This window comes from Bombus flavifrons, chromosome 5 (assembly GCF_040668555.2).
Source record: "Bombus flavifrons isolate JBK064 chromosome 5, iyBomFlav1_principal, whole genome shotgun sequence".
Classification (NCBI taxonomy): domain Eukaryota; kingdom Metazoa; phylum Arthropoda; class Insecta; order Hymenoptera; family Apidae; genus Bombus; species Bombus flavifrons.
In genome coordinates, this window is record NC_138446.1 from 13,894,461 (window position 1) to 13,921,406 (window position 26,946).

A 26,946-nucleotide genomic window follows, 5' to 3' on the forward strand; every position below is an offset into this window, starting at 1 on the left:
CTTCCTTTCCTTTCTTATAGAAACGTTGGGTTGTAGCAGGCTTTTAATCGTTGAATAATAAAGTTTACGTCGAGTAATATCGACGATAAAAACGAATCTTGGAATAACTCCCACTTCTCTAAAAAATCTCTTCTTCTTTTCGGCTCTGAAATGATTCTTCAACTTTTCAACGATCCACACGGGATTCTTTGATCTATTCAATCATATACCACACTCCTAATAAATCCTAATAACTATAACACTCCTAATAACTCCCTATAAAAGATTATTGTTTATTATTGTCGTTGTCCGATTGTTAATTTATATATAATGAAAATAAACGACTATACGTAATCACGCTTCTCTCTCAATAGAAGTCGATATTAATTTCGCCAAAGATACTCGCGTATGTTTCCCAAATTTTGTTGCTGATCCCAGAGACAATTCGACCGACCTTGTATCACACGTGTTCCTGTTACGCGCAACCAAATCGTCACTTGCGTTTCGTGAATCGTTCTTCATCCTGAATCCTTCGTTCACGCGAACTCTCACTCTTAACAGTCTTTCAAAATTCCTCCACCGATGCAATCAAAAATACAATCAACATTCACCGATGACGATTCTCAGCGATTAAAAAAGGAACGATATTCCTTTAATTAAACCTGCACGCTGGGAGCGCAACGTCCAACAGGAGACGAAGGAAGCTGAGGAACAGCACGAGTTGACAACACGAATGAAATCCGCCCGCATTATTTCGCACTTCTCGGCTGGCGGCCGCTGAAAGGTCGCGTTACTATTGCGAAGTTTTGTTGCCGGCCCGTTCTTTCTCGCTTTCGTGTCGCGGAAAATACAAAAAAAAAAAAGAAAAGAAAGAAAGGAAAACTAAGGGCCGCCGCCGGCCTGAAACGTCAACACGGCGAGCGTTAATCCCGTTTCTTGGTTGCTTTCACGAGGACAAGGCGGGGTCAAATATCGTGATCTTGTTTGAGAAAAGGTGAAGCTTGGCTTAATTAAAACGCGAGGAAAGGGGGGCTTGGCTGTTGAAAAGCGCGAGCGGAGAAACGAAATGCAAGAAAAAAGAGACCTTTCGCGCTTGAACGTTCGAGAAGACGGAATTATTAGACGCAACGCTGCTCAAAAGCTTAGAAGCCTTGGTTGTGGAAGAGGAAGTGTGAGCACGGTTCTGATGCATCGCCTTTTTAAGCTTCCAGCCCTCTGTAATATCACGTGGCACAGAAGTTGCGTATCTGAGCGTCTATTTTTGTTTTATATTAGCCCGTATAGTAGCTTCAAATCGTTTGTTTATGTTTAGTATCGGCCACATTTGCTAGATTAAAGGAAAACAATCTCGCGAGTTAAAACTTTTCCTTGTACGAGCAAACGCAAAATCTTTTGGTTAGAACGACGATTTTATTTATGAATGTAAGTATTTAAAAAAAATCTTCGACGTTCATCGTCTCATTGCGCAAAAGAACGAAAGGTTCGACGATGCTTGTTAGCTGCTTTCGAAAATGTTCAATTTTCATTCGATCGGAGAAAAGTGCGCTTTTACGTCAAATCCTGCAACGTGGAAAGGACGATGCAAGAATTTACAACGTCGATTGAAATCTATCACCCGTACCGCAAATACGAATTTCCAATCAATCACACCCTCCATAACTCACCTCGACAACCTCCCCCCCCCCCAAAAAAAAAATTACCGCAACTCACCGTTCGCGAGGGAGAAAAAAAAGCAGAAAATGAAAGAAAGAAAAGCAAGGTTTAAGTGGAAGAAAAAGACGCGAAACCACATCCTCTAAAGACCGAAGACTCTAACAAAATAACAGACTTCCTGTTTCAAAAAGAAAAAAGAAGAAGCAGGATAAACAAGAGAAATGGCAGACAGAGATAGCGACAGCCTCTGCCCTATCGAACAAGGATCGGCTTAATTAAAACATCATGGATGGAGGATAGTTAAGGAAGCGTGGAAGGCCATCGTAGAAGAGGAAGGAGCGAGGAGGTTAAGCGAGTTGGAGGAGAAGCCGCGGCGAGCAAACCGACCGGATGACGGGGTCTGGGGTCACGGATGGGCGGTGGCAGGACTGGTTTCGGGCCAGTCAAGAGGAGAAGAGCAACTCTGCTGCTCTATCTGTCCGGGGCTTTACGTGCAATCTTCTACCGGGTGGGAATGTTCGAATGCACCGAAACGTTTCTGCCCCGTGAGAACATTCGATATCAGGTAGAAAAATCCTCTGGAAACTCAGAGAGAAGAAAGAGAAGAATCGTAGTCCTCCATTTCCTCTTTCATTCTCTTCCTTGTCTTTCGTTCTCTTCTTTGTTGTGGTTTAGAGTCTCGATACTTTGAACGTTCAGTTCGTAGTGGAACATCGTATAGACAGTCTGATACGCTTAAAATAATGATAATTTACTTATTGGAGATTGCAATAGGAACAGGAGAATAACACGTTACGATACATCGGATAAATACATCGATACATGTCGAAGATATGTCTAGTTCGGGCTATCAAGAACGCACCTTTAAACGTCTGATAATTTTAGCTGAAATGGTTAAGGACTAGGGTGCACAGGGTTAAGGGTAATCAGACTTGCTTTCTTAAATAGTTGGAGCGAGAAAAGAAATTTTTAACGTCACGATGAATCTTATTTTGCATTCTTCTTCGATGATATTTGATAGCAAGAGCAAACGATGAAAAATACTTCGTTTTAGAAATTTTCCTTGTAAATCTGTGCCGTGTGTCTATTTCGATGGATAAGAAAGACTCGTCCTAAATTAAATGCGTTGCCCGAAACTAGCCGAACTCGTAATTCGAGCGAGCTCCTAACTTGCCGAGTTTCTTTCTTCCCGCGGGGAAAAAGCAACAATCACGGGGAAAGGATAGTCGAGAAAGAATGCCGAGATCTTCCCTTACGTTTGACGTGACAGCTGCTCGATTTCACGGAAGTTCCAGTCGAGGGTGATTGAAGACATCCGCCTACACCCTTTTTACCCCTATACTTTTCTCGATCGATGTCACAGAAAGTGTAGAGTCATTGGTTAAAAAGCCATATCATCGTTCTAGTTATAACAAGTTTAACTTGTACGCAAACGTATATTCTTTAATAGCGAAGAATCAGTGCGATAAAGTTGAAAGAAGAGTAAGTAGGATAAACGAATTAACCCTTTGCACTCGAGGACTTTTTCGACCGGGCGTAGCAGCTACTCCGGATGAGTCTTACAGCTAGTGCAAAATGATTTCATATACAAATTAACTTACAAAAACATTATATTCTAATAATTTATGTATATTTGCACCTTTGAAAATATGATTTTGTAATATTAATTTCTGTATTTTTTTCTGTGTGATAACTTATAAAGCATTCACCAAGATGCATTCTTGATATAATTAATCTCACTTTTCAACAGTTCAAAATCAAGTTCATCTTCATTTCACTTCCGAAAACCACTTTTTTAGGGTTTCTAAACTATAATACTTTTGCCATGATCGTCGAATCCGAACTAACGTTGGAGACGTTGTTTCAATACCATAGTTGAACCATAGTTTCGCAGGGATATGGGATTAAATATTTTATCTCCGTTTTAAAGTTTAACACTTTACACTTTCTAACAAAGAACACAAAGAGCTGAGGAACCAATTTACGAACCAATATTGCACTCTCATCCATTGGAGATGTCGAAATCTAACATAAACAGGGACTACTATCGCTTCTCGGTCGCCACTGGAGCTGCAGCACGGAATGCCTTGGTGACTGAAAGTCGCCTCTCGAGTGCAAAGGGTTAAACGAAGCTCGATTAAACATTAACTATCGTTGCTGATGCACGTACTCGACTCTGATTGATCGATGATCGTTGGCTAAATGAAGAAACTCACGACCGAACGTTTATTCTTCTCTTAGGAAATTTGTAAATTCCTAAATAACAGTTTGTCGTTAAAGATTTTTTCTTTCATACATATACGAACGTTTTGCAAAACTCTTCGTTAATTGCAAGAATCTATTTGATACTGTAACGTATAAAATTTAATAAATCGACATCAGCAGCTACGGTATTCGTTTGCAGCGAAGCAAAAAATTATGGAAGAAAGAGTTTCGCGAAAGAATGGTTTGTCACAGATGTATACAACTGTATACAACATCTTCAAATTTTTATTGGAATCTCAAACAACTGGATTCACGTTCCGTCTTCGACGACTTTGCTCTTTCCTTCTGTTTATCCAAGAATTAGCAACAAGGACTCTTTTTTGCGAGTAAACAGCTTGCAAGTAGTAAAGTGCTCAGGGTGTTGACGATCGCATTAGACGTGAAAATTAATGCAAATCTTATAAGAGCGTAGTTAGCACGTCGAGAATTGTTCCAGTATTTCAGCTTTATTATCTCTGCGATCTAGTCGCACCCTATTTCGTCCAACAGTGTCCCCGGCCGCGTTTTCTTCTTCTTCCTCTTGTCTCGAATTAACTCGCCGAGTTTTCCGAGTCCCAGATCCATCCGGTATGCGATACGAACTTTCATGCGCCGACACCTGCTTACATCCATCTTGCCAACTATCTGTCTACGTCAAAATTACGCCCACTTTCTTCGTTTCGATACGCTCCATTTTTAGGAATCGAAATTGGTACATGGGCTACTTAAGTTTTCGTTCTATTCTTTAGTCTTTCGTTGAAGTATTCCTGTCCGTAGTGGACTAATCGTGTCCTTTTCAAAATAGTAACTAAATTTCTATTAATGTACTTTCTTTTTGTAAGGTTTTTTTGTACAGGTATCATGCAAAATAGTTGTCGATTACATTCTTCAAGAAAGATTAATCGCCTCGTTAGAAATTTTCTAGGTAGATCTCGATCTAAATGAAACCAGAAGAAGATGTACGTATCATACACTGAAAATCGAGAAAATATTATGGATAGTAACAATTTTGCTAAAAAGAATTTGCAATTTATTTAATGCCCAATGTCTATGGCAAATATGAAAATTCTATTAAAGACAGGAGATATTCAAAGACTTTCAAAAGCAAAAATAGTAAAAGAATCACATTCTTCTCTATCCTCCCTTTCATTAAACGAAATTCACATTCGAGAAGAAGGGAAAAGGGTTCTTCGACACGGGTCGCTAGTCGGAAAGAAAAAGGGAGAAAAATAAAGGAATACCGCGGAATTATTATTCAAAGAAGCATCTTCATCGGAGTGTGTATAATCATTCGCCGTGTCACGATGCTTCTTCCGGAGGCGGAGGAATATCGTTCAACCGCGCACAGACCGACGTTCCTTCCTTTGTATCCTGATTCCTGCGCATCCTGGCGCGACACGCGCGAACAACGGAACCACCCGTGACAAATTACCCTCGAAAACTACCGGCCGAAAGAGAAACAAAACTATAGACACCGGCATGATGTATTAACGCGCCGACTTCCATACATTCGTGGAGGATGAGCGGGTGGAAAAGGGGCGAACACGGAGACACCGGGTTTTAACTCGTTGTCGTTGTTTCTGTTGGCTCTTTGACGAATTAATTTCGACGAAGCAAACCCAGCGACTACGCGGTGTTAACGATGGCCCGGTTTTTCGGAAAGCAAACGTTGCTCGCAATTGGCAAGTAGATTTTCGACGGTGCTTAAAAACAGAGAGGGTTTCTTGTGTCTGCTGTGGAAATTCCAAGGGTTTCGTAGCCTTTGTCCCGTTCGCCAGAATTTTGGTTTTACAGGGTTTTCTTGTTGTTTATTTGCAGGCTGTGTCAGGTTTGCGGAGGATGCTTCTTTGAGATTTTAATTGGTTTTCGCGTGCGCGATGCTGGGACAAATCGTGGGTTGTTTTTGAAAGTTTGGAAAATCGTGACGACGTTGGTAAAAAGGATTGAGAATACGTAACATCGCAGAATTTATCGATCGCATCGTAATGGAATTTATACTTGTGGATTCCAAGAATTTAATATAGTTTTACGAGCCAATTCAACTTACTTCTAATACAACGTACGGTGTAAAAATATTTGAAGGAAATTCGTAAGTAACTCTATATACGTCAGGTATATTACAATAGTATTCAACTTCAACAACCATGTTTATAAAAATAACCGTGAAGATCCTACCTTAAACTCGTTATAAAAGTACCAACAGCATCTTTATCCTTTGGAAACTCTTGTTACAAATGCTTTCGATATTATCAACGTCAATTTTTATTGAAACAGCAACAGCGTCATCTGTATTTTACTTATTTTGTATCGCGTTATATCACTTTAATCTCTTATCGCATAAAATCAATTTCTAATTCTAATTCTATGGATATGTAGCATATTCAAGATCCGTACTCCTAAATATCAAAGATCTAGATCTTTTCAAGCCCTCGTTCGGAACAGGTTTCCAGAATAAAAAAAAATCTTCCGTCAAGAACCCGATAATTTTTCGTCATAGCAACATGTCGATTTTCCGAGGGAGCGTGTTTCTTTTTACTCGCGGAAACACGACCAGTCGACGGAATAGAACCGCGATAAATTAACGCGCGTATCTGGCGTGCCACGCCGTTTCCTTCTCCCTTTCGCTACCCTCCAGCTGCTCGACGACGACGATTTCGTTTCACCCGAGTGCCACGGACAGCTCTCGTAAAGAGGATCGATCGCGCAAAACCTAACCCCTCCCGCTCTTTCGATGTTTCCAACCTTCGGTAAAATGCTCGATCGATGAATGGAGTTTAACATCGTCGATTGCCATCGATGGGATGTACCTGAATATTTTCGACGTTTCAACATTCTGTCGCTTTGCATTTTTGTTCGAGTAAATTGCCAATGGTGAAATGCGCTCATTAATATCAGAGCATTGACCGAGATTTTTAATTCCGATTTTAAACGATGAATATTTTCCGATTTAAATAGAAATGATAAACAGGGATTTTAACGTAGGCGTCTCTTAGGTCCCGAAAGAGGAGAAAATTTAGAAATCGATGGAGAAATGTATCTCAACTGTATCTTATCTGAGAAATGTATCTCAGAGCAAGTTATTATTAAGAATGATTTCAATTACTGCGTTTTGTTTACTAATTTACGATATGATCCGTAATTTAAGCATTTCGAATTGTGACTTATAATTGGACGAGGAATTTTCGTTTATTTATAGGGAAGTTACAAAGGAATATAAAATGTTGAAAATGTTGCGCTACGTGTTATAAAATTTTTAAGCGAGTTTCCCTTTTCGTCCATGAAAAAACGATGCGAGTAAACACCCTCAGACTAGTCACGATTTAAACACGCTAAAATGTTCTAAACTCAATGCTAAAGATACTTGAGATTTTTTTAGGAGAACTTTTAGAAAAGTTGATCGTTCAAAAGAATTGTAGATATAAAACGGAGAAATACGAAGGTTAAGTTTCTTACATCTTAGTACATATATTTGGCTGGTACAAATTTCAGTTAATCAAGTACGTGGTGCACTTTGTTCGAGGGTGGAGGGCATATTTAATTTAACTGGTCTTGGAAATTCCACGAGCACAAGGTACAAGAGTACAGAGTATGAGAACAATCTAATTTTACTCCATACTCGTCAGACAAATTCTTAGTTGCTCTTTGTTACTTGCACGCTAAACGGTACATTAAATCTACGCGACCCAGTTCCCTCCGCTCTTTTATTCAGAAAGCGTGACTCCGTTCTCAAAAATCGTGACTCTGAGTCAGCATCGTGTGACACACCAAAAATTTGGGAAATAGGAATCTTGCCAGCCAGATAGTCGACGCTTGGCATATTCACTTGCTCGTGCATTAACCTGTAACCGCCAACTGAACGATCTCTAACGAAAAGGTGGAACATAGGAACATCCCATGGAAAATTTCATCACAAATATCACAAGAAAATTCAACATGCCCGACTCGTATAAGTTTCTTCGCGTTTTTTTCAGAACCTCTGGACCACGTTAAGTGGCACGTCGATTAAATTCTCGTTAATATTTCCACTACGAGTTGCAACTAATAAATCCTCTCGTATAACAATAACAAGCTTGGTAATAAAACAAACGAAATCCTACGAGTCAAATTTATAGCCCGCCACTCGAACGATCTACGCTGCAGACAAATACGTGAAATACGACAAGAACAATCGTAAGATCGAATACGCGAGACTTACGCGTATAAACAATTTCGTGACGAAGTGCGTGTTTAATTCACGAAATTCCACAAACGTTAGCAAACTTTCGCGACTAACTGTACTTCCAAATAACATCGAATCTCTCTTCTTCCTTCGACGAATATAAATATTCGCTGTGTGCCACCTCGCACGTGTCCACAGCCTCGATAATTATTACTCGATGGCTGTGTTCCTTTCACGAAAGTCTCTCTTCCCACGCGTACTATGACGCTCTCCGTTATTTGCATATCTCCGCGTGACACGGCCGGGACAGAGCAGACAGAACAGAAATTGCGGGGACGAGGAAGAGAAAGAGAGTCGCAACCCGATAAAGGGGGTGGAGAACGCGTCGCGCCGGGGTTGCTGAAGAGCGGAGCCACACAGATGGAGGAAGAATCGCGACCGCTTTAAAGTAAGATTTTTTTCGAGCAATGCTTTCGAGCCTACCGCTTTGAGAAAAGAGTGGCCGTGGGTTTAATTAACTCGGCATTCTTCAGCCGTTGGGGGATGGACAAGTTGAGGAAGCTCGGTGTACAGGGTGGGGCATAGACTTTTTCAAAATAATTACACGACGATTCTGCTTGAAGAGACAGAGAAAGAGAGAGAGAGAGAGGGGGACGCGCCTCGTCTGTTCTTTTGTCGATCGATTTGAAGAATTGCGACGCCATCGCAGCGACGGAGGAGACTGTATGGTGTTTCCGAGACATTAGGGCGTGTCGAGAAATGTTGCGTGTTTTGGAAGCTCAGTTTGTTAGGGCGAAATAGAAAGATGGAAGAACGGAAGGTTTATTAACGTAATTTACGTGGAAATATTTTTCAGAAGAGATACAGGTATCGTTTATTTTAGTAGATGGATTACTGATAATAATAGCCAGTATAGCGATATCGTGTTATGGTTATATTCTGGACATAGACTGGCCAGAAACATTTATATTGAATTTCTACGAATTTTCTGTATGAATTGCTTGGATATTATAGGTATACGTTGCGATCAAAAACTTTTACGCGGAATTTATGCAAATTATTCACGCGACTTTTATACGAATTTTTACACGAATCGTTCAATGCTGAATATTCGACGATGATTAAGCATTTTGACAGAACAGCAAGCTCGTATCTATCTTCGATATTTTATTAATTACTACTTCCATCGGTCACTGTACGATTTATTCAAACACGTGGAGCGTTCTGAAACTCGTACGATATATAAGCCAACAACCCTAATAGACAGCACAGAATTCGTGGAATACTTATCCTATATCTCGGTTTTACTCGGAAACTTGCCTAAACATTTCTCAGCAACTATCAATAACGACGCACCACTCCACCCTTAAGTATTCTCGTCTTTAAGGGTGCGCAATAACGCGCGTTCCTACTTTTACAGGCTTCTCTAACCCTTCACGCTTCTTCAGTAAAAAGTATTCTTTCAAGCAATCCAAGCATCTGCTATTTAAATAACCGAGATAATCGATATTCTACGAATTATTCTAGTTGCAGAAAATACTTGTCCATCAACCACAGGCGGAATGAATTTCATATCCACGTAAATTGAGTAACAGCAAAGAAATTTTTCAATAAAGATTCGATAATAATCCAAAGGGGAAGGAAAGAAGAGGATGGTTAGGGGCGATGAAAGACGCGTTGCGAACATTTCGAAGGGAGCGAAGGAGAAAATTTCCAGGTTTTGATCCACGTTGAGACGCGACTTTGATTCTCTCCGACTGGGATAAAAGGGTTCTTGTCGAAGGACGGACACGAGTGGTGTCGTTACTCCCTTTTCACAGTAAGCTTCGCCACCCCCGCCCTGCCCGTGGAATTTTATTTGAAAGGGGTTCATCGGTAGCTCCATTTCCACTACAGTCGAACTTCTTCGCGAAAACGTATTCGCTAGTCTTGAAGGAACTTTTGAAAAAAATTACGTTATTGAGAAATATTAATTTTCCACGGTTCTGGTTATTCCTGACTAAAATTATTTAATCTCAGATATCGATTCCTATACGGTAACTTCTTTCATTTGAGTCACAACTGTTACGATCTCCGATATATTATGTGTGTGTGTGTGTGTGTGTGTGTGTGTTTATTCGACCATTCATGGACAGACGCGAAGCACGTCGACGGGAATCGTAAATTCCCGTTACGATTAGACAATCGACGCCACGAAATGATCGATCCCCTTTATTTTGGTTAGAATAATAGGGGTAGTTCAGTGAGTATAACACCGAGTTTAACAGGTTATAATATTATATATTTCCAACAACTTTATATAGAAGCTAGTTACGCTGGTGCGTATGTATAGTGTTAAGTAGGTGACTGATCTAAAGTTGGAAACCCGGTTAAGAGATGTTGACCGATCGAAAGGTTGGAGAATCAGTGAAGTTCAGTGACGATGCTGTGGCAGAGGAAAGCGGATTTGTTAATGACAATTTTGGCTAGGAAACTGAGGACAGTAGACGTTGCTTCTGATTGGATAAAAGAAGGTTGGTGAACTAGGAAGGATCTTAGCCGCCCCCGAGAGAAAGTTGCTAGCGGGAGATACCGAACGTGAGGAAAACCAACTTTCCCGTATCATCCCGTACTAGACGATAAATGTAAGGAACACTTGAAATAAAAGATACTTGTTTGGTCTGAAGGACCTCGACTATGAAAATGCCAAGATTTATAGTGGGTCCTGAAGGCCATTGAGGCTACGCAGCAAAGATGTGTAGACATCTGGCTGCCATCTTGCCCACGACGTGGGGCCTGGTTTTTGGACAAAGTCACCGAACGTAACAATATAAATGTCGGGTTTGTCGGGTTGGCGCTAGTTTTAGGGGCGCGTTGCGTATCTTCATTAGGACAAGCCATCGTAGTTGTTCAAAGAGGTTTATATTTACAATTATGTGTACAAGTGTTGATTTAACAAGGTTTAACAATTGAACGTATTTATTAATCACTTTTAAAGCAAAGGCAATGTTCTTAGGTTTAAACGAATCAACGGTCAACGGGATATCTCTTTGTACAATTGAATATGCTTTGAAACTCAAATGACGTTAGCTGTGACGCACGGTATCTTTCTGACTGATTCACCAGACGTTGTGTGTAAACTCTCCAAGAAGATCATAAGAATAAAAGACTGACACGATCACACTTGTCAATTGCATATTGATCGGGGTTATCAACAAAGCTCCAGGCGCCGTTACTAGGCAGACCCGCGTAGAGCCGTCACAGCTCCTGCCCCGGGGCTTGTTTGTTAATACAGCGTGTATTCCTCAATATTGGTACTTCTACTGTAAAGTAAAAACGTTCATCCCTTAACCGTGGCTACGTTCGACGACCAGTTGTGTCACCTCGAGCCCAAGCCCACTGACACAAATCTCGGGCAAACATAATCAGATCGTATCATAACTACTACTTCTAAGTTCTATTATTTAAGTACAGCTACAATGAATAGTTTAGACCAAAGTATTGGGAATCTTCCCAAAAGTCCAAAAGAAAGGCCCGTTGTCCCTACATCTCTGACATATACAGGGTGATTGATAATTGGTGGTACACCAGCGGTAAGGGGGTGATTCTACGGGAAAAAAGAAGTCGAAAATATAGAATAAAAAAAATTTTTTTTTAATTTTTCCATCGAGACAACGATCTACAGTGAGATGCGTTATAACGAGACGTGATAAAGTTCACGCGTACCGAGCGAAAATTCAAAGTCGATTTTCTCGAAAACAAAGCCTCAAACGAAACATTTTTATTCTATATTTTCGACTTCTTTTTTCACGTAGAATCACCCCCTTTTCGCTTGTACCACCAGTTACCAACCACCCTGTATGTACGTACACTTGCGTCGAAATTTTCATGGGAAATTTGTTTCTGTAACTCTTACCGAGCCATTCACTTTTTGACTGGGCGCCGTGTTCCGGTTTTGTTCGTCGTAACGCGGCGTTCCGCGTGGGTATTCGTCCGTTTTCGTTGCGTCGATCGATCTGACGCTTTTGTAACAAGCGTTTCGAACGAAACGGCAACGAAAAAAATCAAGACAGCAATAGCGGGAAAAAGAGTAGGAGAGAAAGATAAAAAAAAAAAAAACAGCGAATTAATACGTTTGATACGGGCTATTTCACTTCCGATTGCGCGAACGCTGATTGATTTAAAGCGATCTTGCCGTGGGCCCGCGTTCCTACGCTCGTCATCGCGCGCTGTACACCCGATTCGATTTAATTACGCGGAAACGCGTTTCCATTGGGGAAACGAATGAAAGAGTTCGACTTTTGTTGCGTTCTTGTTACTAGCGAAAATGTTACCTGTCGTATCGCAACACTGTAAACCCGAGTACTGTATTTCTGACAGACAGAGAGCAAGAAAAAGACGAGGATATTGCGAACTCGCGAAAGCAATTGTAATCTGTTTCTCTTTTTAATTGGATAAATTTTTCACTGAAATTTTTAAACGCGTTCGTTGAAGATATTCTTCGTTGATATTGTATCGTCGATCTCTGGGAATAACTTCGTAGAAAATTTCTAATAGACAGACACGATATGGTTTCTATCTTCTTGCGAATATTTTAGTCGATAAGATAAATTTGTAATCGAAATCTACTAAAGTTTAGTATTCCTCGTCGATACTTTTCGATAAAGAAAAAACAGCGTAGAAAGTACGGACTTGCAACGAATACAACAGTTTCTTCTTCCTTACGAACACTCTGATAGTTTAGGAGAAAGGAAGATTCATTAAAATAATTTGCTAATCATCTAGTAATTATGTCATCCATTACCGCCAGTAATTTAGCATTTAAAGAACCGGAATCTCCGGTTCGGTCTTAATATATTAATATATACAAATGTCGAAGATTGGACAAACTCTTGCTAAACGCTTATCTATTTCCATTTCCATAACACGAATTTACGCAAACAGTCGGGAGAAAAGGCGGAGAGGACGATAAAGCGCAGCAGGGACGAGTGAAAATCATAATTTAGACGAGAATGAAGGGAAAAAAGAAAATTGGGGAATGGGTGAGCTAGACAGAAAGTGAGATGGATCGTTTTGCTCGGTGAGGCCGCAAGAAACGCCTTGAAAAGCTCCGGCAGTGCCAGTGCTGGTAGTTAGACTTTCAAATGAGAAGGGATTTAGCGTTAACAAAGAAGTAGAAACAAACGAGGGAATATATCGTGGCTGGTTGACTACAGGAACAGCGAGGAAAAGGGTTGACGGCTCTCTTAACTCTTGATAACAATTATCGTTGCATACTCGAAGGAAAGCCGGCTAAAGTGCAAGCCAAATATAGATCAGGATTTAACGAGAGATTTTTCACGTAAAATTTGCGATCTTAGTGGGAAACGTACGTATAACGTGGCTACTTGAAGTTAATCTGAAGAAATTGAGGCAGATAGTGAAAAGTCGTTGTATGTCGTACACATAAAAAAAAAAAGAAAGATTTAAAATTTATTATAAATTTCACTTACGATTAGAAGCAACATTTTCGATGTTCGAACTATCGACGATTGAAGTATTTCGATATTACCAGTTACGTAGTAAATTATTGTGCAAGAGGACCCGGATATCTTTATTCAGATTCGTCATTAATATTTAAGAGAAACAAGGTTTTCGAATGAAAGAGAAAGAAGTGAAAAAATTAACGCGTTATCAAGACATGTAAATAAAGCGAAATGCAAAGGAGCGAGGCAAAGTAGAAAGAGACGGTCACTGGACAGACAGACTTGGCTGACCATAGTGAAAGATGGTCGAGTAATTCGACGCGTCAGACGTTGCCAGACGAACGCTCTAACATCACGGAGATCCAGAGATGATCCCAAGGGATGAATAGAAACGATCCTGTTTACTCTTTCCCTGGTTCAACGCTGCAGGCAACACAACGCAGATATTTACAAGAAGAAGTTTTATCCACCGGGTTTCTTCCTTTTTCTTGCTTTCTTTCTTTCTTTCTTTCTTTCGTTTGATTTTTCTGTGCTCGTGATTCAGTGAATGATCATTCGGATTTACGTTCCTCTCTTCCTTTCCATTTCTTTCTCACGTTTTTGTTTTCTTTCCAACAACGCGAAAGAAATTCTCCACCCTCTTGTTTCTTCGTTCGAGAATTTCTTTCGCGTTGTTTTTGAACGATCGCTCGCGAAATCCACGCTTGAATAAAGCTCATCCCGACAATGGATATCTCTGCAAGTTTCAAGGAATCGATATCATTCCAACACCGAGTTTTCTACCGTGGAAACTTGGTCTTTTCAGGTCTTTCACGGTTCGATCGACAAAGCTAAGCTTAATTAACCCTTAGGATACTCGACAATGTTCCAATCTTCCGACAACTTTATCGAATCTTGTCTCTTCGAATTCGTAATCTGCGAATCGTAATCGTCCAAAGAAGTTGCACGGTTTTCTTAAATTTCCAGAAACTCTCGAAGAAAGAATGGAATTCGAATCTCGATTTTCATATCATTCTGAATATACGTTTGCTACGAAAATCTTCTAATTTCTACATACGTTCTTGCTTTCAAATTTGACGCATATAATCACCATAGTCGTGTCTCGTTACAGTACCAAAATGATATCTCAGAATATTTTCTATACCATATGGACGTTAAAATTTTACACGATAAGTTTCCAAATATTTTCATCAAGTTTACAGATTTATTCTTCTCTAATGCGACTAATGACAAAACTTAGCGAAATATTGGCTCGTCGAATTAAAATTGCGAGAGAAACGATGTCACATGCACCGCCTCTAGTGAAATCAAATTTTTCCTACGAGACTCTGTTCTCGAGAAAATCGATTTCGAATATTCGGATTGTTTTAACGCTCGAAGAACCGACGACTCGAGAGTAGTTACTCGAGAATAACGACTCTCGTTTCGCCATCAAAGCGTCTGTCATTTCCTATGTAGAATTGTTTAGGCTCTGTACGAAGTTCAGCGCCGGTTCTCAGTGTCCAGGGCGATTTGCCACTTCAAAGAGATCCTATATCATCGAACCGAGCAATGTAATTTGATGAGCCAAATTTCGCGCGAATCGAGCCGCGTGTCGCTAAAACTTTCGCCAACGAAAAACTTTCTTCGTGGTTGTACCTACACTTGGCGAGCTTAGCTCGACGAAGAATTTCTCGAATTTTTCTATCGCAGTCTGCCCTTTTTTTCATCGAGCAAGAAACGCTTTGGATGTTTTAAGAAAAGCGATTCTTCGTATCTCGTATTTTCTACAACTAGATTTTTCCATATTTCCGTGAAAATCGAAAGAATTTGAAGTAAGAGGGAAACACGATTAAGTTAAAATTCTCATATTTATTCGTCGGAACGTAAAATCCTACCACGTTCGTTGTCTGTTCTCGCGCGAAAAATCAACGCGATTTTCACGATACACGCGGGAAAGCATGCAAATCGTTGGGTTTGAACGTAGCTAGAGCGCCAGCCTCGTAGGAAATTGACTCGTGACTAACGAACCGAGAAGACTCGCTGAGTTCCGACAAAATGGCCTCCACGCGCAACCAAACGCCCCCTCCTCCCACTTGATACCTGTTTCTGTCGATTAGAGCCTTCGAACTGCAAGCTGCACGTGACGTTCGCTCGTAAAAACCGCGTAACGAAATGAAAATCTGCGTTTATCCGTTGCAGACGATGCTACCCGCCTCGATACCGTGAAATTCACCAACGAACATAACGTTCGTTAGAAGCAATTTTCCAATGGCACGCGATTATTTTCCTGCTCGTTACCAATTGCCTCGAGAACCTGACAGCTTAAGAGATTTGCCGAAATGAGCTAAGTTTGTCACGTCGAAGATATATTTCGTTACGAAAGTTGTATCTATCTAATCCGCGGTTGATGTAGCGTAATGTAATGTAATAATATAAATATAATATTCCCATAAAGCTAAAAAAATGTATCAAGCTTCTTGATTGTCGTATTAACCCTTTGCACTCTGAATTTTATTTCAATTTCGTTATCAGCAGCTCCCAACGATTTCAAGTGTTTTATTTGAAATTTACTTTAACTAAAGAATAAGACAATTTAAATAAATAAAGGAAGAAACCAATTCACTTAAATACCAGTTTTATTCACACTATTGTTGTATTTTCTAATTTTTAAGTGCACGATATATCTTGAAACAATTTCCAGGATACAACTCTGGTTTTCTTTCGCACGTTTCACAAAAAAAAAGATGGAACTGGAAAAATATCGAGTGGGACTCCTGAGATAAAAAGTGATGTCGAGTCACGCTCGACATAGGAGTGCAAAGGATTAAAGATACAACTTTTAACAAGACTCGAATTCTACATCTCAATTCATCCATATTGATCATGATCAAATTAAAAAGAAAAAAAAAGAACAGAAAGAGTCGTTAAGAAAGAATGGAGAATACGTGCGATTCTACTACAGTACATTCGATAAATTCAAACGAAGCAAAGAATAATTTATATTTACTCACCTCGGAGGATCTGGTAGAGGAAGACCTTGATATGGTCGGGGCTGAGATGCTGAGGGCTGACGATGATCTTGTGCAGATCGCTCTGAAGCAGCTCCGTGATCACGTATCTGTGCGGATGCTCGTTAAGGAATTTATGAACAATCATCGAATCTTAACTGAAATTAAACCGTATCGAAGGAACGAGCCGCTCGATTACCACGGCTGATTCTCTCACAGCGTCATTTACACGATCCTCTACGACTCGCGATAAAACCTTACCAACGAATATTAACTCTCTATATGCCGGTCGCTCGATAAAACCAGCTCGATCTATCAAGCTAATCGCGTGAGTACACGCGCGGGAATCAATTTGAACGACTCGTTCCGGACCGCTCCCTTTCTCGTTTCCTTTTCGTTTTTCCTTCTTCTTGGAATCTAGGGTATCCTCGTTGGCGCACTTGTTACAGCAATATGAGCTGATAATAGCGCGAAGTGGAATGTAAGAAAATTAGAGTTACGACTGGATTATATAGGTGGATCATTAGGAAACGGATTGCTCTGAAATTACGAACAGATAGACGAGGATAAGACGAAGATAGTGGAAGAGTTGAATTATTACAAATTGCCGCTATCAAATTCATAGGTTATTTCATCAAAATTTATCTGCGCGATTTGAAAGTTTACTTGCGAATTGTGAAAGTTTAATAACGTAAATTGGAAGGTAGGAAAATTAAAGCTGGATCATCGTAACAGGTGGATTATAGTAAATTGTATTTTTATATAACCAGTGAGTAAGTTACGTTGTATAATATTACTTATAGAAAATAGCGTGAAATCTGTTAGCACGTAGATCGAATCTACGCTAAAGAAGACATCCGTATCTTTCGTTCGCTATCATCAAGAAAATATTTCTTACAATATAACGAATATTTCTTTCTTATTTGTAATTACAAAATTTCCCCATAGGAATGCTGTTTTAATCATCTTTCAAACATTTCAACAGCCCTTGCGAAACCTTCTGTTCCCAGTAATTTACCATTTTCAACGATAAATCTTTCAAAATGCGAATAAAAAAGGAACAAGGAAACAGAAACTAATCTTTATCGGAAAAATAAAATGGTAACAGCGTCGATCGGAACGTCTGCTACGACGAAAACCTTGGCAATCAGGTGGTTCTCGTTCCTGATCCGTCGGCTTAATGGATTCCTTCGTCGGCCTCCAACAAGTTAATCCGTCGAAATGAAGGGAAAAAAGGAGGGGAATGGCGCACAAGGGGAGAAAAGAAGCGGAATAGAAAAGAAAAAGAGAGGAGAGAGAGAGAGAAGAATCGAGTCCGATGACGTCGAGCCGTGACGAAAGTAGCTGGCCTTAATAAACCTGCCGGGGTAATTTACAGCGCTTGGCCCCGGCTCCACGGGGTGAAACTTCTTCAGAAAGTTAAGCCGCCACCGTTCGTGGACAATGGCGAACGGAAACTCGCGTTACCAGAAGTATCCACTTTTGTTAATGGAACTGTGGATAAAAGTGACCCATCACGTTTCCTTCGTTAAACGTTTGCTTCGATTAATCGTGTTTGTACGTTTTGTAAGGGGATTCCGTTTTTATATCGTGTCTCGAAGATGATAGGAAGAGAGATGGACATTTCTAGAAGCGTAAAGAAAGTTGGTTCGTTGTCGTTGGAAGTTGCGAGACCGCGATCGGGTCGATAATTTAAAGCCTGAAACATCGTTCTTTCTCTAAATCTTTCCTTAATCCTCTCGTACGAAAAATGAAAAATGCATGCAAAGAAGTTTTTACAGACATCAAACGTATGGTCAATTTTTTGCACAGAACAACTCGCTCCCGATAGGACATTAAACGTATACGAATAACGAAACGGAGCAAATTCACAATCGAACAAAGAACGACAAAAATTTCCATTTCACGCTCTTCGAAATTCGTTTCACAGTCATTTTCGACGACTCTCCGAAAATTCGTTACAGACTGTCCCTTAGAAAAACCTTCGAGCTCCTTAAATTTAGGCCACATGAAATCCTACGTTGAAAATGAATCAAAGCTAAGCGGATTAATCCGAATCACATCGTTCGTGAGAAAAAATCCGGAATCTCGGCATATCGACGAAAAACACGGAGCCTGTAAAGTTGGCCAATTACCAGGGTTACGATAATCACAAGCACCCCCTTGTTCGCAAGAAACTTATCGACCCCCTGCCGTAACTTCGCTGCACGGTAATTTCACGATGGAAGGAGAAAGAACAGGCTCCTCGATCGACAAGCCATGCCACGAAGAAAGGGTAGAGCCAAGAAAGAGGGCAAGCGGAGGCAATAAAAAGTACTCGAAAAGTTTTTACGCGATCCGAACGATGGTCGAGCGTTCGGCTACGCCGGAAGTAAATGGGGTGGTTGTATCGAACCGTGGCATCATGCACGCGCCTCTTCCTCCGCTTCCGCTGTAAATCGGAACTCCCCAACCACAGCATTTACGAACGTTCGATTTCATCTTTTCCACGTTGATGTTCCCTTTTTGTCTCGCGCGATGTGTCGTCCCTACGTTGACGATATTAGTCGATCGGCTTATAATTTTGCACGTACATGTATACGTGTACGTATGAAAGTAACGAGCATTTTTATTCGACTTTGTATCGTTGACAAGATCGATAGAGTCCTGTATGATTTGATATTTCGTTAAAAGCTACGGTATATTGTTCCGTAATTGTCTATCTTTCGTAAAAAGCAATTGAAGTTGTTTCGTCGAATAGCACGTTTGCATGGTATATTTCCGCTTTGAGAAGAAAAAGACGAAGAAAGAATTAAATTAGCCTGACAGAAAGACATACGAATGAATGCAACTGTGTAGTAATAGCTATCTTATGGATTATTTATCTATTCCTCTTTTCTACGCTATCTCGTACGCTTTTATAATGGGTGACATTATTCTACCATTAATGTTAACGTAATTCGTTCCCAGCTAACTCCTCGTTCTCCCGTATGAAATATTAAAATCTCTTTCACATGTAGGATGATATTCTAATCGAAAGACAGATGTGTCCTCGGTTTCTTCCGCTATTCCCATTCGAGAAGCCAATTATTTTATTCGATCCATCTATCGAAAGAACGAAGACGATGAGGCAAAGTATACGATAAAATACGAAACACAGCGTGCGAACGATTAAATGTCATTTACATTTCCTCGTTTCCGAAACCTTGGAAATGCTCCAGAACTCTCGCATTTCCATCAAAATACTCCATCGCAAGAATCATCTCACTCACCGTATTCCCCATCAGCCTTCCCCGTACGAGAACGTAATTCATCTTCGATCGGTGCGCGCGTCCTTCGAAATTTCGTTTTTATCCAGCACGACGAGCACATAGTCAAAGCGAAAGAGAGAAAGAGAGAAGGTTGGAGGGGAATGAAATAGTATAATGGCGGAATGAGGTCGACTGGTAGGTTGGAATGCAGGTAGAGGCTGGCTGCGAACCTGGTGTGGTATGCAAGTCGACTGGTCCGGCTGGCTTCGGACTGAAACACCTAAGCGCACACAGCCTTTGCCGACGTTCCACGCTTTCGAGCCGTGTCTCTTCTGAAATACGATCGATGGACCGCTTCGTACGCGATATTTCCAAGTAGCAGACGCGTCCACGGGATGCACAAGCTCATGGGAGGCCGGATATTTTCGCGAGAAACGAATGGAGTACGAGGCCGCGCCGCGAGTTAAGAACCTATCGCGGTAACCTGTTTCGAGATCCTCCCAGATTGATCGATCGATTTGACGGCTGGTGAGAATCCGTGCAGCGATTCTGCTCAAGAGAAACTGGAACTGGCGGCATGTGATTCTTCCTCGTCAACCATAATCCAAGCCTGACCAAATTTCTTCTAATTGTGAGAAAATAAAGGATGATTTATCAGTGCAAAGGTTGAGACATAGCGAATTGGACAAGTAGATTGCTGCCCGATAATAAGACTATATAGCATCGTTATACAGCGACGATGTTAGGTCATGTAGGAAGTTGGTTCGCATGTTTTTAAAACATCGTTCGCAAGACCCGTTTCGACGATGTTCGTATCATTTCATTAATTAATTAAATTATTTACCTCGTAACTTCAAAGCTTCTGCTCTTACGTTAATAAAATTCTGTATTTAACGCGTGATACACGCGTTTCTTCTTTAAATCATTTAACAATTACTTATGAAAAAAGTTGTTCGTCTTTTTGTGTTATAACAACATTCTTTGGTATTCATGGTACGATAAATATTCCAATATTCCGTCTGACAGTAAACGCCAACCAAGTGTACCGACCATAGAACCCGAGAATTTGAAAAAAGAACAAGCTAAAATTATCTTAAAAAGTCTGTCATTAAAAATCCATAAAACTAAGGGGAATTGCTAATGCTTTCCGAATTGATAAGAATTAATAGAAGAAAGATACCCGATAGCCACGGACCAATTACCTCTCGCGCTTGAATTTTGACAGAGATGATAAAGGATTCTTCGACGTAACGAGAGAGACACTTCTCGCTCGAACACTTTTACCAACAACGCGATACTTGGCATACGACAACTGCGTCAAACGCGTTTACGAGTTTGTTGCTTAAAAAAAAAAAGAAAAAAAGAGAAAAGAGGTGAAAATAAACTGCACGATCCTCCACGTTCGACGGTTTTCACTCCGACTTCATCGGCCGACGAACGTCGATGAAGAGAAAAACGATAGAACGCGCTGACTCTCGCTAATCGCACGCCAGATCTACCTCAAGCCAATTACGAAATATGCTTTTTTCGTTTCTCAAACAATTCTCGCTATTTCGGCTACCTCTGCGAATTTTCCCGCGCTTGTTCGAACATTGTTTTAAAATCGAAAACGAAACAGTTTTCTCGCTAATCCAACGAGCCGAGTATCACTACGGAACTAACCTGGAGACGTTTTAAGGCGTGAAACGACGAATAAAAATCATCATGCCGCATACGTGACAGTGAAAATCCATGGAGACGAAACAGAATTCCGGCGAGCTTGGATCGATCGCAGCCGAAGGGCTGCGGACGCTTTCAGCGTATTATTTAGAATTCGCGCCGAGATTTAATCGCGTTTGCGGCTCCATCGCGATTTCCCGGTTCGCTTTTCACCGACACCGTGTCGATCGAGTGCCATCGAAACACTTTTAACCGCGTCGCCATCAATCCTCTACGAACGATCCGAAATAAAAAAAAAAAGACGCGTAAAAAAACAATCGTCAGCTTTCTCTTGACAATCAGTCGGGTCTCGATAAGCTTAACAATCTGCTCGATGAATCTCGATTACCAATAAACTACACGCGTGAAACGCGATCGAAACGACGAGTCGATCTTGGAATTCTTTCGAATACGGTATCTAGAAAGAGAACAGCTAAGAATTCATTTAAACGTTTCTACCATAATAGAAGAAATTATTATACATATATATGACAAAGTGCACAAGAAAAATGACAAGTTTAAACGAATAATTTAATACAACTTTATATGCAAATGAGTCTTCTTCAGAGTACTAAACGTTTCTAAAACTTTTATTCATACATTTTATGAAATGTAAAATTGGTTCTTGTAACCTTAATTGTAATCTTGATTGTATTAATAAGGATGAGTATCCTTTTTTTCCACACAGAGAAAGTACCAAGAAGAACAGCAGGGTTAAATTACGTTGCAAATACTTTCACTGAAAAGTTCTTATTATTCAAACATTCTCACGTTAAGTTCTACGTGTACACAGAGATACGACGAATTAAAAAAGGAAGAAAAATTCGTTGAACGAGCAAAGGCTGATACGTTAGTCGTTGGATTTGCGATCGTTTAATATTCAACTGATTCTCGTGAATCGCGAAAAGGAATTAACGCGTGATTATCGATGTAAAGGGTGAAGCGCTTATCGTCCGCTATAATAGAATTTGCTTTAACACGTTTAATAAAGCGATTCACCTGGCAATCATCCCTTGGAAGAAACGCCCACGTAACAAATTGTTGAAACGGGACCGAAGTAAAAGGCTAACAATAATCGATCGCCTTGATCGATGGGTTTTAAAGTTTTAACACGTTCGACGGATATCTCGGTGAAAGGTCGAGTCTCTGTTTGGTCTCGAGCGTTTAAGAAGCAAGTTTTCGCGGTACTGCTGTATATATATGGCTAGTTGATCTGGATAAAAAGATTCCATTGTTCCAGTGGAAGTAACGAATTGCACTTTCGCTGCGATTGGTTGTGCGATCGACAGTGTCTAATGGGTGACACGCGTCGTTCGATACGTGGAATTTTTGCGCCGTTGACGAAGCGACTGTGGAACAGCGTAGTCCGATTTCGTTTGAGAAAGTTATCGAACTTTAGAAAGCTGTGAAATTAAAAACTATTAAGAACGAAGAATTACTTATGCTGTCGTCGTCGAAGGATAAATAATATCGAGTATACTGGCTCGCAACTGGACTCAAGTAACGCTATTCGCGTGCAACGAGTGATCGCAGAAGTGGCAAAAACATTAACGAAGACTATAAACTACGATAGCCTTAGTTCGTAAATATCAACTTTTATCGAATAAACTTTACACATAAACTGGCTGATTCCCTGGACCACCATAGTAATTTCAACTTTCAACCATTTAAAAGCTTCGCCAACAGCGTTGCAAACTCTCTTTGAAACTCCTAAATTCCATCATTATGCAACAATTTGTTAATCAAGCATGTATGTATTTAAAGTACGATGACTACAGAAAGTATTGCCATACACCTTTGTTTTTCCATCAAACGATCTTTTATCAAGTTGTACGCTTTATTTCCGTAGCATCAAATTTTTATAGTCGCATAAAACTACCACCAAACGATTAATTTGATATACTTGGGTCTGATTAATCGTTGCGTAGATGTTAGAATAAATACAATCGTATAAAATAGAATACAAATTTTTGTAACCACTGTAGCTTTCTATAAACGATGGTCCATGGCCAGGCGTAATTTCCTTTGACGAGTATCGATACACGCCTAAGGATGATCATTCGCGTTATTCTAATAACATAAGGGAAGAGGGAAGGAGAAACACCCTTCTAGTTAATCGATTAACTAGCACGAACCTAACGCGGTTAGCGGCGTTGTCGAATTAGCATAGATTATCAATATTACCGGGCTAGACAAATATTTGCGTTATCCAGAGATCACGCTACGAGATAGCGCAATTATTTGAGGCAATAACACGGTTCACCGCGTACCTCTATCCCACGCGTTTAATCTCTGCTCTTATTTTGAAAAATGAAAAATATCGAAAAATTTGAGACAGATACGAAAAGTTTCTGACGATAGATGTTTTAAAGATCTTTTTTCTATGAAACGTGTTAAACGTATAAAACGCGTTATATACGTTTACCTTTTTCCATTTTATCAATATGCAATCCTCTTTTGATACTATTTTCCTCCCACGTTCAATGTTCACATAACACCATTAAAAACAGTATATCTTTCTTCATATAGCAGGACTTTCAATACTCTCTGATAATCGTGAATTAAATTCCATTTCCTTCTCCGCCTTTATTCCATTTCCTCCTCCGCTTTCACCTTCCTCTTTTTGCATATTTTTCAATGGAACGAATTTCTCTGAATGACGTTGCCTAAACTAACACACCCACGTTCCCAATTCTTTCATAGACCTTTGATTTCCCAACTTTCAATCGCCGTTCACCTTTTCCCTCGTTCATCCATCCCCTATCTAACCGCTGCAGCTGCATTTTTTTTTTTTTTTTTTTTTGGTTTTCATTGCTGCGCACAGCCTTTCACCTTCGCGACAAATAAAGCTTATCGAAAAACCGCAATATTTTTGCTTTCGTACGTTTAACTCGCGCAGTTTCACTCTTGCGAGGGTCGACGATTCAACCCTCGAACCTTTTACCAGGCGCCTGTTCCTCGGCATTAATTTTCACTCGAATGTCCTTTGAAATCATCGTCGTCGACCCTTTGATCAACGTTGCTACGTTCGAAAGAGCGAGCAAGAACAGCCGATCTCCGGTGATTCGTACCTCGTTACTTTTGATCTCGCATTAAAATCGAGCAAAAGTTAACAGATTCGTTATCCTATCTCGCGCGTCTTCTTCAAACGACACCAAACATCGCAGACACCTTTCCCCCTTCCCCTTTATCTTTGTCCCATCAAAAGTTGATTTTGCACCATCTTTTTTTCGTTTCATCCTCCAAACGATTGCAACCTGCGTGTTCCGCGAGCTAAAAAGAGACCGGCGAATCGAAAGGCGGAAACTTCTCAAAGATCCAACCGTAGAGAGCAAACGCCCTGCAACGATCAAACGTTTGGCAAAATATTCGAAAAACTCTTTCTCAGTTCGTCGTTCCTACACTTTGATATCGGAACTTCGCGCAACACTTTTCAACGAACTCTTAAAATCGGAGAAACGTGTTCGCAGAGTGAATACGAGGAGAGAGGCATAGTTTTCGAGGAGCGTCCTCGTGTTTCTAAGTATTAATCGGAAACGGAGCGAAGTCGAAGGTTTTCCAAGGGATTAACGAGACGTTGGATGGAAGGGCGAGCTTTGAACAGCGTTTCACTCTCGGTGAGAACCCTTTGACGAGCTGACCTTTTCAGAGCCGACGCACACTCGGGGGTTGATCCTTTAACCGGGAACCGCGGCGATTCTGCCGTGTTTCGCGCGATTTCCTTTTACGAACGCGCGTGCCAATCCCTGGCCAGGAATTCGCTCGATGAAATCTCGAATTCCGTGTGTGCTCAATGGAAATGCGAATCACCGTTTCCATTAGTCCGATGCTCGAGTTTGATGAGATAATGAATAGGGCTGAGGAATTCCATATAGCTTTCTCTTTTTAATCGACAGCTGTAATTTTGATTATTTAAAAGGTTCGTAGGGAGAATCGAAAGAAGAAGCCCAGTTATAAAGATCTTGGACATTTTCCGGGTGAATCGGGGTGACAAACAATATTTGCAAATATTTTTGCAAATATTTCCTTCCAATTGCAAGTCGTAATTGCGATCATCGTGTATTTTTCATAAAACCTAAACGTCTAACGAGAACGACGAATCGATGAAAATCTTTATCGAAATCAAAATCGAAATCACGAGCGACGAGGGAAGAAACGCGCAGGAAACGGTAACCACTTCCTAGTCCCGTTGCTTGTCGCCAGCTATCGATCGCGGATTTCCACTTCCGCGTCGTGCGTCCGCGATTTCCCTTTTCTCTTTCAGCCGACGAAAATGATTGCGAGGAAGGTTTGGCGGTCGCGTTGGTGCATGGCGCTCGGGGCGCAGCGATTGGTCGATCGATGCGTGTCTGCCTCCTGGTAGGCACGTCGACCGGTTCCTGGACAAAGCGACTTGCCCCTAGTATCACCCGGCGCGAAGGGAATCGAGTATCCTGCCGTTTCTCCTGTCCTCCGCCTCTCTCTTCTCCTCTCCGAGTCTCGCACCGCGATACCGGTCCGAGAAGGAAGAAGAACCTGGAAGAGTTCGGATTCTTCGCTCGAACTTCGCCGTCACGCTCCTTCCACCATTCTTCTGCCAGTTTTTTCACATTTTCACGGCGGGTGTCACGTTCGCGTGACTCTGGTCGTAATCGGCGATTAGAATAGCGCGCAAGTAGCGGTAGAATTATTGTCGCAAAGTAAGACAGGTGTTTTAGGAACGTCGAGGAAACATAGAAACGCGTCGAAACGTTCGAGTCATGTAAATCCGGAAGAAAACGAAACAGAATTTCGCGGCAGGAATAAGAAGTTTTTACACAGAGAATCGCGTGCCACGTCGTGAAAGTGTTCCGAAGAACTTCGAAAAGAAGCGACACGGATAAAAACAGATAGAGAAGAATGGTTTCTGGTTGAAGTTCCCGTTTGTCTCTGGTAATCTTTGCTTCGATAGTTGTTCTCGCGGTTCGAGGATGCTTTATAGATTAAACGTGCAACTTGCTGAAACGTGTATCGTCGACGAATTAAAAGACGATCGACAAACCGAGCGAACGTCTTTCTAAAAGCTCCAGCTTGCGTTTCTGGACGAATGTTCCATTGGTGAATCTCAATTTTCCAAAGGATCTTCCTCGGCCGAGCGATCATCGATGTCACAGGGATGCACCTCGCGTCTCTTTGTTACACATGACGTAGGATAACAAAGAAGAAGAAGAAGAAAGAGAAAAGAAGGGAAAAAGGAGGAGGAGAAAAGTTAAGGACGATGATGAAGGCTTAGAGCGCGAGGTGTTCGAGCAAGGCCAATCCGGCTCGTCCGACCGGTCAACCGAGTTCGAACTCGGCTGGCAAACAACTACGGGAACCCGACGAGTCTCGGGATTCTTCTGCGGCCGATTCCTGTTGTCCCGGTGAAAAAAATACCGATCTACACGGCACGTGCAAATTCTACGCCCAGAACCTTCTCCTTATTTCGAATCGCCGATCTTTCGAGTTTCACGATCCGACGATCGAGGATTCTGTTCGCTCGACCCTCTTTGGACATTGCGTGGGTGTTTCAAGGTTTTTCATTGAAATTT

The 26,946-nt window shown here is 41.0% G+C and overlaps 1 protein-coding gene across 2 annotated transcripts in view; it reads right to left on the reverse strand.

Moving 5' to 3' along the window:
* Positions 1-26,946, reverse strand: part of nmo (serine/threonine-protein kinase nemo) — a 222,173-nt gene that overhangs the window by 35,898 nt on the left and 159,329 nt on the right. For both annotated transcript variants that reach the window (XR_011173250.1, XM_069114000.1), the window contains exon 4: positions 16,473-16,579. Coding sequence is in view for 1 of the 2 variants with exons in the window: in XM_069114000.1 (XP_068970101.1) it covers positions 16,473-16,579 (107 nt within the window). In the remaining variant the exon portion in view is untranslated. The remainder of the gene's footprint in view (positions 1-16,472; positions 16,580-26,946) is intronic.